Source organism: Oncorhynchus mykiss, chromosome 11, assembly GCF_057628025.1.
Source record: "Oncorhynchus mykiss isolate SJ-2025 chromosome 11, ASM5762802v1, whole genome shotgun sequence".
Taxonomy (NCBI): domain Eukaryota; kingdom Metazoa; phylum Chordata; class Actinopteri; order Salmoniformes; family Salmonidae; genus Oncorhynchus; species Oncorhynchus mykiss.
The window spans coordinates 10,741,688-10,755,718 of NC_143032.1; the positions used below are offsets into that span (position 1 = coordinate 10,741,688).

A 14,031-nucleotide genomic window follows, 5' to 3' on the forward strand; every position below is an offset into this window, starting at 1 on the left:
CTCATTGAAATGAAGGACAAATTCACCCAGCTGGAGGTAAGGCAGGTGGAGCTGGAACAGCAGGTGATTACACTTCAGTCAGCACAGACCCAGACAACAGTCCAGCACAACAACAGCCCCTTAACCAGACCCAGAGAGCTGGAGGTGGACAGAGACATATCTGCCCTTTGGACAGTGGTGAGACAAATACAACAGGAGAAAGAGGAGCAGAACAGAGCACTAGAGGAGAGTATCAGACTGCTGGTGGAGGAGTGGTTGAGGGGGATGGAGGAGAGGGTGAGGGGGATGGAGGAGAAGTTGAGGGGGACGGCGTGTGACAGAGAACAACCCACTAGAGAGGTGGCCACCCCCACAGAGAAGCCAGCAGAACAGCCCACCTCAGCACCCAACAAAAGTCTCGACACCACAGCAGAACAGTCCACACCAGACCCTGACCATAGAGTCGACACCACAGCAGAACAGTCCACACCAGACCCTGACCATAGAGTCGACATCACAGCAGAACAGACAAATGAAGAACCCCAAGCCCAGAGGCTCTCACCCCCTCTGAGCACCCCCCCTGTCAGCCACCCTGATAGCCCTTTTGACAACCCCCCCACACCCACTGAGGACAAACACAAGACACAGATTGTACTACTTATGGACTCAAATGGGAAATATATAGAAGAAAAAAAACTTTTTCCCAAACACAGTGTGTCTAAACTCTGGTGTCCAAACACCCAGCGCGCCCTAGACCTTCTGTCTGAGGCCAAACTAGGCTCACCCAGCCACATAATAATACACACAGGCACAAACGACCTGAGAGCACAGCAGGAAAGAGTGGCCACAGCACTGAAGGGAGTGATTGAAAAGGCTTCTTCTACTTTCCCCAACGCACAAGTGGTTATCTCTACCCTGCTACCACGAAAAGACTTCCACCCTGCCACAATACAGCGGGTAAATGCAAGTATTTCCCGTGACTGTGCCTCAAAACCAAACGTTTTCCTGGCCCACCACTCCACCCTGGACTTGAACAGCCTCTATGACCAGGTCCACCTCTACAAGGCAGCAGTGCCCACCTTTGCCCGAACTCTAAAGGACATTGCTCTCAAACGTATCCCCAACACTTCACACAGGAGCAACAGATCAATAGACACCCCATCCAGACCAGCGAGACACCCTCCCAGATCTGCAGGACCCCCCCCTGGACCTACACATAGAGGACCCACGCCAAGAGGAATTACATCCAGACCACAGTACACCCAGACACATCCACACCCCCACCCCAACCAATCAACACCCCCCCACGTCAACCATGCCCACACCCCATTTAGGCCCCCTCAGATCAGACCTATGCCACTCCTGCCCACCCCATGCACCCCACCCCCGCAAAGAGGGCCTCAACATGGAAGCCACACATACGCCCAGGTAGTGAGCGGGCAAACAGTCCCAACCCCCACTCTCACACTCGCCCAAGCCAATGGCATGTACCAGATGCTCAGCAGGCTCTGCTCACACTTACTGGCCTGAGGCCAAACCACGACCAACAACATTGGACACTCTATGGAACAAAAAGCCTTCTCTATATTATCCTGGAATATCCAAGGCCTGAGGTCATCTGCCTTTGGCCTAAAGAGCAGAAACCCGGACTTCACCAAAGAAATCGGTAATACAGACATTGTCATCCTGCAAGAAACCTGGTATAGAGGAGACGGACCCACTAGTTGCCCTCTAGGTTACAGAGAGCTGGTAGTCCCATCCACCAAACTACCAGGTGTGAAACAGGGAAGGGACTCAGGGGGTATGCTAATTTGGTATAGAGCAGACCTAACTCACTCCATTAAATTAATCAAAACAGGAACATTCTACATTTGGCTAGAAATTCAAAAGGAAATTATCCTAACAGAGAAAAATGTCCTCCTGTGTGCTACCTATATCCCCCCACTAGAATCCCCATATTTTAAAGAAGACAGCTTCTCCATCCTGGAGGGGGAAATCAATCATTTCCAGGCCCAGGGACATGTACTAGTCTGTGGCGACCTAAATGCCAGAACCGGACAAGAACCTGACACCCTCAGCACACAGGGGGACAAACACCTGCCTGGAGGTGACAGCATTCCCTCCCACATATGCCCCCCTAGGCACAACTATGACAACATAACCAACAAAAACGGGTCACAACTCCTGCAGCTCTGTCGCACGCTGGGTATGTACATAGTCAACGGTAGGCTTCGAGGGGACTCCTATGGTAGGTACACCTATAGCTCATCTCTTGGCAGTAGTACTGTAGACTACTTTATCACTGACCTCAACCCAGAGTATCTCAGAGCGTTCACAGTCAGCCCACTGACACCCCTATCAGACCACAGCAAAATCACAGTCTACTTAAACAGAGCAATACTCAATCATGAGGCATCAAAGCCAAAGGAACTGAGTAACATTACGAAATGCTATAGATGGAAGGAATGCAGTTTGGAAACCTACCAAAAAACAATTAGGCAACAACAAATTCAATCCCTTTTAGACAATTTCCTGGGTAAAACGTTCCGCTGTAATAGTGAAGGTGTAAACTTGGCAGTAGAAAATCTTAACAGTATATTTGACCTCTCAGCTTCCCTATCAAATCTAAAAATCTCAAATAGAAAACCGAAGAAAATTAACAATAATGACAAATGGTTTGATGAAGAATGCAAAAATCTAAGAAAGAAATTGAGAAACCAGTCCAACCAAAAACATAGAGACCTACGAGAGTCTACGCCTTCACTATGGTGAATCACTAAAACAATACAGAAATACACTACGGAAAAAGAAGGAACAGCATGTCAGAAATCAGCTCAATGCAATTGAAGAATCCATAGACTCTAACCACTTCTGGGAAAATTGGAAAACACTAAACAAACAACAACATGAAGAATTATCTATCCAAAATGGAGATGTATGGGTAAACCACTTCTCCAATCTTTTTGGCTCTATAACAAAGAATAAAGAGCAAAAACATATACATGATCAAATACAGATCTTAGAATCAACTATTAAAGACTACCAGAACCCACTGGATTCTCCAATTACATTGAATGAGTTACAGGACAAAATAAAAACCCTCCAACCCAAAAACGCCTGTGGTGTTGATGGTATCCTCAATGAAATGATCAAATATACAGACAACAAATTCCAATTGGCTATACTAAAACTCTTTAACATCATACTTAGCTCTGGCATCTTCCCCAATATTTGGAACCAAGGACTGATCACCCCAATCCACAAAAGTGGAGACAAATTTGACCCCAATAACTACCGTGGAATATGTAACCTTGGGAAAATCCTCTGCATTATTATTAACAGCAGACTCGTACATTTCCTCAATGAAAACAATATACTGAGCAAATGTCAAATTGGCTTTTTACCAAATTACCGTACAACAGACCATGTATTCACCCTGCACACCCTCATTGACAACCAAACAAACCAAAACAAAGGCAAAGTCTTCTCATGCTGTGTTGATTTCAAAAAAGCCTTCGACTCAACCTGGCATGAGGGTCTGCTATACAAACTGATGGAAAGTGGTGTTGGGGGTAAAACATACGACATTATAAAATCCATGTACACAAACAACAAGTGTGCGGTTAAAATTGGCAAAAAACACACACATTTCTTCACACAGGGTCGTGGGGTTAGACAGGGATGCAGCTTAAGCCCCACCCTCTTCAACATATATATCAACGAATTGGCGCGGGCACTAGAAAAGTCTGCAGCACCCGGCCTCCCCCTGCTAGAATCCAAAGTCAAATGTCTGCTGTTTTCCGATGATCTGGTGCTTCTGTCACCAACCAAAGAGGGCCTACAGCAGCACCTAGATCTTATGCACAGATTCTGTCAGACCTGGGCCCTGACAGTAAATCTCAGTAAGACCAAAATAATGGTGTTCCAAAAAAGGTCCAGTCACCAGGACCACAAATACAAATTCCATCTAGACACTGTTGCCCTAGAGCACACAAAAAAATATACATACCTTGGCCTAAACATCAGCGCCACAGGTAACTTCCACAAAGCTGTGAACGATCTGAGAGACAAGGCAAGAAGGGCATTCTATGCCATCAAAAGAAACATAAATTTCAACATACCAATTAGGATTTGGCTAAAAATACTTGAATCAGTCATAGAGCCCATTGCCCTTTATGGTTGTTAGGTCTGGGCGCTCACCAACCAAGACTTCACAAAATGGGACAAACACCAAATTGAGACTCTGCACGCAGAATTCTGCAAAAAATATCCTCCGTGTACAACGTAGAACATCAAATAATGCATGCAGAGCAGAATTAGGCCGATACCCACTAATTATCAAAATCCAGAAAAGAGCCGTTAAATTCTACAACCACCTAAAAGGAAGCAATTCACAAACCTTCCATAACAAAGCCATCACCTACAGAGAGATGAACCTGGAGAAGAGTCCCCTAAGCAAGCTGGTCCTGGGGCTCTGTTCACAAACACAAACACACCCTACAGAGCCCCAGGACAACAGCACAATTAGACCCAACCAAATCATGAGAAAACAAAAAGATAATTACTTGACACATTGGAAAGAATTAACAAAAAAACAGAGCAAACTAGAATGCTATTTGGCCCTAAACAGAGAGTACACAGGGGCAGAATACCTGACCACTGTGACTGACCCAAAATTAAGGAAAGCTTTGACTATGTACAGACTCAGTGAGCATAGCCTTGCTATTGAGAAAGGCCGCCATAGGCAGACATGGCTCTCAAGAGAAGACAGGCTATGTGCTCACTGCCCACAAAATGAGGTGGAAACTGAGCTGCACTTCCTAACCTCCTGCCCAATGTATGACCATATTAGAGATACATATTTCCCTCAGATTACACAGATCCACAAAGAATTCGAAAACAAATCCAAATTTGAAAAACTCCCATATCTACTGGGTGAAATTCCACAGTGTGCCATCACAGCAGCAAGATTTGTGACCTGTTGCCACGAGAAAAGGGCAACCAGTGAAGAACACACACCATTGTAAATACAACCCCTATTTATGCTTATTTATTTTATCTTGTGTTCTTTAACCATTTGTACATTGTTAAAACACTGTATATATATATAATATGACATTTGTAATGTCTTTACTGTTTTGAAACCTCTGTATGTGTAATGTTTACTGTTAATTTTTGTTCTTTTTCACTTTATATATTCACTTTGTATGTTGTCTACCTCACTTGCTTTGGCAATGTTAACACATGTTTCCCATGCCAATAAAGCCCTTGAATTTAATTGAATTGAGAGAGAGAGAGAGAGAGAGAGACAGAGAGAGAGAGAGAGAGAGAGAGAGAGAGAGAGAGACCACTGAGTAAAATGGAGGCAATTAATCTAAATTAGGGCATGATCAGAGTATTTTTAGAAGGAGAGTGCTGTAACAATGCTTGAACAACTCTGACAGCAAGCAAATATAAATAAATATAGTGTTTATGTTCCTGAGTGGCGGTAGCATTGCTTTATAAAGGCCTTAGTGAAGTATACAGGACTAATTGGTAAAAGCTCTCGCTCCCCGTGAAATGTGCCCCGCCAACTAACCCAACAGAATACAAAAACCTTAAACAGCAGTTGTCAGAGAAGTGTGTGTGGTGGGGGGTGGTCCAATATATGTTCTGTATTTGGAGTATGCTGTAACTGTGTATATTAATGTTCTATGGAGACTGCTAGGTAGTGACGCAGTGTGTGTGTGTATTCTGTGAAATAACAGTACAAATAAACACAATAGGATCAACCTTAAAGACCTTCTTGCTTTAACATGTTGAAGGTTAGCAGCCCATTCATACTCTCAAAATCACCAGGAACGACATAACATTACATTTCATACAAACCCCCTCCTCAAACAAAAAACTGTTCTAACCGTCCAGTTTTATGTGGAAGACTCAAGACACAGATACACCCATTCTGTTGTTTTTATATTTGTCCTAAAACATACACACACGTCTCCTTGGACATGAAAGACAGAGGAAAAGAAAGAACAAGCACAGGGATAAGAAATATATATAAACAAAGTAGGGCTATGGATCCTTCACTATACGCCTTCACTCATTATGGATCCATCACTATACGCCTTCACTCATTATGGATCCTTCCCTATACGCCTTCACTCATTATGGATCCTTCACTATACGCCTTCACTCATTATGGATCCTTCACTATACGCCTTCACTCATTATGGATCCTTCCCTATACGCCTTCACTTATTATGGATCCTTCACTATACGCCTTCACTCATTATGGATCCTTCCCCATATGCCTTCACTCATTATGGATCCTTCACTATACGCCTTCACTCATTATGGATCCTTCACTATACGCCTTCACTCATTATGGATCCTTCACCATACACCTTCACTCTTTATGGATCCTTCACCATACGCCTTCACTCATTATGGATCCATCACTATACGCCTTCACTCATTATGGATCCATCACTATACGCCTTCACTCATTATGGATTCTTCACTATACGCCTTCACTCATTATGGATCCATCACTATACGCCTTCACTCATTATGGATCCATCACTATACGCCTTCACTCATTATGGATCCTTCCCTATACGCCTTCACTCATTATGGATCCTTCACTATACGCCTTCACTCATTATGGATCCTTCACCATACACCTTCACTCTTTATGGATCCTTCACCATACGCCTTCACTCATTATGGATCCATCACTATACGCCTTCACTCATTATGGATCCATCACTATACGCCTTCACTCATTATGGATTCTTCACTATACGCCTTCACTAATTATGGATCCATCAATATACGCCTTCACTCATTATGGATTCTTCACTATACGCCTTCACTCATTATGGATCCATCACTATACGCCTTCACTCGTTTGGGATCCTTCCCTTTACGTCTGCACTCGCTATGTATCATTCCCTATATGCCTTCACTCGTTTCTTTAATGAAACCCATTATTCTACCACGTGATTGGACCATTTCATTGAATCAGAGTGCCCCAAATTATGACCCAGCCCACCACTAATAGCTAAGCACTGGGCTGATTGGGTGCAGAGTTGGCTTGCCTCTGGGCTAAAACAAAGAACCCTCTGACAGTAAAACAGGCACAATCAGTACTTTGTAGTTTAACGTTTGTGGGCAGCCTTTTTGATTACTACCCGAGCTTAAGTCGAAATATTTGTGCTTTTCAATTCAGACCCAAACTCCAGAATAAGAACAACTTTGGGTAGCAAAAAAGCAAATGTTGTTTTGTAATAAATGCTGAAATTAGAAGAAAATGTCAAGTGGGATTTTTGGTGTAAAGTGTTTATCGTAACGTCAGCGCAAGAAACCCACTGGGCAAAAACTGGTTGAATCAACATTGTTTCCACTTCATTTCAACCAAAAATAATAAACGTCAGGTATTTTTGTATATTTTTTTCATCCAACTTTTAACCTAAATCCAATGACATAGTGACATTTTTTGTTGATTTCATGTTGAATTCATGTTGAATTAAATCAAAACTAGATGTTGAACTAACATCTGTGCCTTGTGGGTGTATCAACGACTCGGGTGTCTGTGTTTGTTCTTGTTGTCTATCCATTCTGTGTTCTTGTTGTGTATCCAGTCTGTGTTCTTGTTGTCTATCCATTCTGTGTTCTTGTTGTGTATCCAGTCTGTGTTCTTGTTGTCTATCCATTCTGTGTTCTTGTTGTGTATCCAGTCTGTGTTCCTGTTGTGTATCCAGTCTGTGTTCTTGTTGTGTATCCATTCTGTGTTCTTGTTGTGTATCCATTCTGTGTTCTTGTTGTGTATCCATTCTGTGTTCTTGTTGTGTATCCATTCTGTGTTCTTGTTGTGTAGCCATTCTGTGTTCTTGTTGTGTATCCAGTCTGTGTTTTTTATGTAATGGTGTTTATGACTTCACAAATGACAGATTAGTTGTATATTAGTTCTTCTTTCTGAATCATGTTTACTGTCTATCTTCTTGGTAAAACCATGACAATCCATGGCAGATTAGAATGACCCACAAAGTGCCCTGTTTCCTTTGATTTCATGTCAATCATATATTTCCTTGATTCCTCGTATCCTCTCTCCTCGCCTCCTCCTCCTCCCCTCGGACCTTCTCCAATGCGTTTTGAGAAAGAGGCAAGGAGAGAGGACACGAAGAAGGAAATACTATTGATATTCACCCTATATGCCACTTGATTGAAGACACACCAGTACTCAGTGGTCACATTTCTCCAGCTGTGGCAGCAGTGCTTGGGCATGAAAGCATCTGGTTTGGAGATCGGCTATGCCAAGAAGGCAGAGGAAATTACACTTCATATTTTCTTACTCTGGCCAGAGTTGAAAAGAGCCACACACCCAAACCCATCGTATTCCATTATGATGTGAATTCTAAGGTCTAACTATTAATAAGACAAGCTCCAGTTTTAGAATGTTAGTATCACAGGCCAACCTTACATTACTCCTAACAGGACACAAGGGCCTTGATCCCAAAGAAAACAATTCCGGTCAATTATAGTAGCATGATATATATACAGTACCAGTCATCAAAACTATGAAATAACACATATGGAATAATGTAGTAACCAAAAAAGTGTTAAACAAATCAAAATATATTTTAGATTGTAGATTATTTGAAGTCGCCACCCTTTGCCTTGATGACAGCTTTGCACACTCTTGGCATTCTCTCAACCAGCTTCATGAGGTAGTCACCTGGAATGCATTTAAATTAACAGGTCTGACTTGCTAATAATTCATTTGTGGGATTTCTTTCCTTCATAATGCTTTTGAGGCAATCAGTTGTGTTGTTACAAGGTAGGGGTGGTAAACAGAAGATAGCCCCATTTGGTAAAACACCAAGTCAATATTATGGCAAGAACAGCTCAAATAAGCAAAGAGAAATGACAGTCCATCATTACTTTAAGACATGAAGGTCAGTCAATACAAAACATGTCAAGAACTTTGAAAGTTTCTTCAAATGTAGTTGCAAAAACCATCAAGCGCTATGACGACACTGGCTCTCATGAGGACCGCCACAGGAAAGGAATACCCAGAGTTACCTCTGCTGCAGAGGATAAGTTCATTAGAGATAACTGCACCTCAGATTGCAGCCCAAATAAATGGTTCACAGAGTTCAAGTAACAGACATGTCTCGGCATCAACTGTTCAGAGGAAACTGCGTGAATCAGGCCTTCATGGTCGAATTGCTGCAAAGAAACCACTACTAGAGGACACCAATAATAAGAAGAGACTTGCTTGGGCCAAGAAACACAAGCAATGGATATTAGATCGGTGGAAATCGGTCCTTTGGTCTGATGAGTCCAAATTTGAAATCATTGGTTCCAACCGCCGTGTTTTTGTCAGATGAACGGATGATCTCTGCATCCCACCATGAAGCATGGAGGAGGAGGTGTGAGGGTGTTGGATTGCTTTGCTGGTGACACTGTCAGTGATTTATTTAGAATTCAAGGCACGCTTAACCAGCATGGCTACCACATCATTCTACAGAGAATCACCATCCCATCTGGTTTGTGCTTAGTGGGACTATCATTTGTTTTTCAACAGGACAATGACCCAAAACACACCTCCAGGCTGTGTAAGGGCTATTTAACCAAGAAGGAGAGTGATGGAGTGCTGCATCAGATGACCTGGCCTCCACAATCACCTGACCTCATCCAAATTGAAATGGTTAGGGTTAAGTTGGACCGCAGAGTAAAGGAAAAGCAACCAACAAGTGCTCAGCATATGTGGGAACTACTTCAAGACTGTTGGAAAATCATTCCTCATGAAGCTGGTTGAGAGAATGCCAAGAGTGTGCAAAGCTGTCATCAAGGCAAAGGGTGGCTACTTTAAAGAATCTAAAATATATTTTGATTTGTTTTACACTTTTTTGGTTACTACATGATTCCATATGTGTTATTTCATAGTTTTGATGTCTTCACTATTATTCTACAATGTAGAAAATAGTAATAGTAAAGAAAAACCCTTGAATGAGAATGTGTGTCTAAACTTGACTGGTACTGTGTATAACCCAAAATTAAAGACTGCTGGAGTAACTGTTGTGCACTTTGGCATCTCTGTCTCTTTTCTCTCTTTCCATCCTCCCTCGCTTTTCTATCCCTTACCCCGAGGCATCTGTTGTTGTTTTGCCTCCTGAAGGGTTTTTAGAGAGAGAGAGAGAGAGAGAGAGAGAGAGAGAGACAGAGAGAGAGAGAGGGCGAGAGAGAGACAGAGAGAGAGAGAGAGCGAGAGAGAGAGAGAGAGCAAACGAGGGGAACACACATGGCTGCAGCCCATACTTTATCAACATTCATTATCTAATTGAAAATACATGGCACACTGTCTTTAAAAAACATTAAAAGTGTGTGTGTGTGTGTGTGTGTGCTGATGTGAGGTGAGGAGAATCCAAGCAGGTGGTTGTCAAGAACACTTCAAGATGGAGATGACAGCACAACTGATATAATACTCCCTGCCTCCCCCCTCCATCCTGCCTTTCCCTCCCTCCCACTCTCCATCCTCCCCTCCCTCCCTCCACCCTGCCTTTACCTACCTCGCTCTCTCCACCCTCCCCTCCCTCCCTCCATCCTCCCCTCCCTCCCTCCAACCTGCCTTTCCCTCCCTCCCTCCATCCTCCCCTCCCTCCATCCTCTCCTCCCCACCTCCATCCTACCTTTCCCTCTCTCCACCAGTCTGTTTGGCATCTCGTCAGTGGTCCAGACTGACTGCTCCCACACCTGGATGTTCCGGGTCAACCCGGCGCTGTCCTGGCACCACTATGTCAACCCCATCATGCTGCTGCTGCTCTACTACACCCTGGCCACACTCATACGCCTCTGGCTGCAGGACCCCACAGACACGGTGAGTTGCCTTTACTGTAACACGGTGGCCATTTTGGGGCAGGGCCCCAGTGGTACACGGTGAGTTGCCTTTACTGTAACACGGTGGCCATTTTGGGGCAGGGCCCCAGTGGTACACGGTGAGTTGCTTTTACTGTAACACGGTGGCCATTTTAGGGCAGGGCCCCAGTGGTACACGGTGAGTTGCCTTTACTGTAACACGGTGGCCATTTTGGGGCAGGGCCCCAGTGGTACACGGTGAGTTGCTTTTACTGTAACACGGTGGCCATTTTGGGGCAGGGCCCCAGTGGTACACGGTGAGTTTCTTTTACTGTAACACGGTGGCCATTTTGGGGCAGGGCCCCAGTGGTACACGGTGAGTTGCTTTTACTGTAACACGGTGGCCATTTTGGGGCAGGGCCCCAGTGGTACACGGTGAGTTGCTTTTACTGTAACACGGTGGCCATTTTGGGGCAGTGCCCCAGTGGTACACGGTGAGCTCCCCTATAGACAGGGTTGGGTAGTAACAGATGACATGTAAACGGATATTACGTAATCCAATTACAAAAATGAAGCAATTGTAATCAGCCCGGATTACTTAAAAAAAGGGGGGGTTTACAATTACATTCTTAAAGAACTGCTGATTACATTAAGGATTACTTCATCGAATATCAATAAGACAATTGTCTGGACTCCATAGAGTTGCTGCTTGCTACTTAGTAGCGTATTTATAGTGCACACTGCACTTGCAGGAATGTGAGGGAAACACTGTTTTAAACACAGTTGTTAATGTTTAAAAGAAGAGGGTCGTAATCTTTCTGTAAGTCACCATTTTATTTATCAACTATTACATTGAGCGAAGGGAAGTCACGTCGGTCATTCACGGCGAGTGCATAGGCCTATACATTAAATGTACTGTTGGGTCGGCCTATCAATTACACAGCAAACTATAAGCATTAATTAGGCTATATGAATGAATGAATGACATTTTATTTTCGTGTCAAATCGCCAATTGGCAACCCATCCCTTATGGGATTGATTGACACATTAACAAACATGACAATAATTCACTATGGTAATTAAATGATGATTCTTCTTCTGGTGTTCTCTGCATTGTCCATCACATAAAGAGTGAAAATAAATATATCAGTAAATACAATACATCAATACATAATAGTCAATACGGTTATCCAGACAATAATTACATCCCTCGAGCAGTACAATAATATACATACATACATACACATACATACATACATACATACATACATACAGTACATATGTACATACATACAGTGGGGCAAAAAAGTTTTTAGTCAGCCACCAATTGTGCAAGTTCTCCCTCTTAAAAAGATGAGAGAGGCCTGTAATTTTCATCATAGGTACACTTCGACTATGACAGACAAAATGAGAAAAAAAATCTAAAAAATCACATTGTAGGATTTTTTATGAATTTATTTGGAAATTATGGTGGAAAATAACTATTTGGTCACCTACAAACAAGCAAGATTTCTGTCTCTCACAGAAATGTAACTTCTTCTTTAAGAGGCTCCTCTGTCCTCCACTCGTTACCTGTATCAATGACACCTGTTTGAACTTGTTATCAGTATAAAAGACACCTGTCCTCCACAACCTCAAACAGTCACACTCCAAACTCCACTATGGCCAAGACAAAAGAGCTGTCCAAGGACACCAGAAACAAAATTTTAGACCTGTCCCAGGCAATAGGTAAGCAGCTTGGTTGAATCTGCAATAGGTAAGCAGCTTGGTTTGAAGAAGTCAACTGTGGGAGCAATTATAAGGAAATGGAAGACATACAAGACCACTGATAATCTCCCTCGATCTGGGGCGCCACGCAAGATCTCACCCTGTGGGGTCAAAATGATCACAAGAACAGTGAGCAAAAATCCCAGAACCACACTGGAGGACCTAGTGAATGACCTGCAGAGAGCTGGGACCAAAGTAACAAAGCCTTAACACACTACGCCGCCAGGAACTCAAATCCTGCAGTGCCAGACGTGTCCCCCTGCTTAAGCCAGTACATGTCCAGGCCCATCTGAAGTTTGCTAGAGAGCATTTGGATGATCCAGAAGAAGATTGGGAGAATGTCATATGGTCAGATGAAACCAAAATAGGATTTTTTTGGTAAAAACTCAACTCGTCGTGTTTGGAGGACAAAGAATGCTGAGTTGCATCCAAAGAACACCATACCTACTGTGAAGCATGGGGGTGGAAACATCTTTCGGGCTGTAACTGCGAGGACGATCAGCTGTCCGTTCTGTCTCCCTGTAGCGCTGTCTAAGGCGTCTCACAGTACGGACATTGGAATTTATTGCCCTGGCCACATCTGCAGTCCGCATGCCTCCTTGCAGCATGCCTAAGGCACATTCATGCAGATGAGCAGGGACCCTGGACATCTTTCTTTTGGTGTTTTTCAGCGTCCGTAGAAAGGCCTCTTTAGTGTCCTACGTTTTCATTACTGTGACCTTAATTGCCTACTGTCTGTAAGCTGTTTGTGTCTTAACGACCGTTCCACAGGTGCATGTTCATTAACTGTTTATGGTTCATTGAACAAGCATGGGAAACAATGTTTAAACCCTTAACAATGAAGATCTGTGAAGTTATTTGGATTTTTACGAATTATCTTTGAAAGACAGGGTCCTGAAAAAGGGATTTATTTTTTTGCTGAGTTTATATACGTACGTAAGTACATACATACATACATACATACATACATACATACATACACACACATACATACATACATACATACATACATACATACATACATACATACATACACACACACACACACACACACACACACACACACACACACACACACACACACACACATACATACATACATACATACATACAAACATACCAATAAACAGACAAATAAATACAGACAAAAAAGAAACAGAAGGTACTGGAACCCAGTCTGACACTAAGAGAAGATTCATATGGGAGACAAGCCTCTACACAATCTATATACACACCATTAACCACATAGAAGATACATGTGGTAGACAAGCCTCTACACAATCTATATACACACCATTAACCACATAGAAGATACATGTGGTAGACAAGCCTATACACAATCTATATACACACCATTAACCACATAGAAGATACATGTGGTAGACAAGCCTCTACACAATCTATATACACACCATTAACCACATAGAAGATAAATATTTTTAC

The 14,031-nt window shown here is 43.0% G+C and overlaps 1 protein-coding gene across 2 annotated transcripts in view; it reads left to right on the plus strand.

The window, feature by feature from the left end:
• Positions 1-14,031, plus strand: part of LOC110536547 (piezo-type mechanosensitive ion channel component 2) — a 205,856-nt gene that overhangs the window by 120,630 nt on the left and 71,195 nt on the right. For both annotated transcript variants that reach the window (XM_036934820.2, XM_090189325.1), the window contains exon 8: positions 10,675-10,843. In XM_036934820.2, coding sequence (XP_036790715.2) covers positions 10,675-10,843 — 169 coding nt within the window. The remainder of the gene's footprint in view (positions 1-10,674; positions 10,844-14,031) is intronic.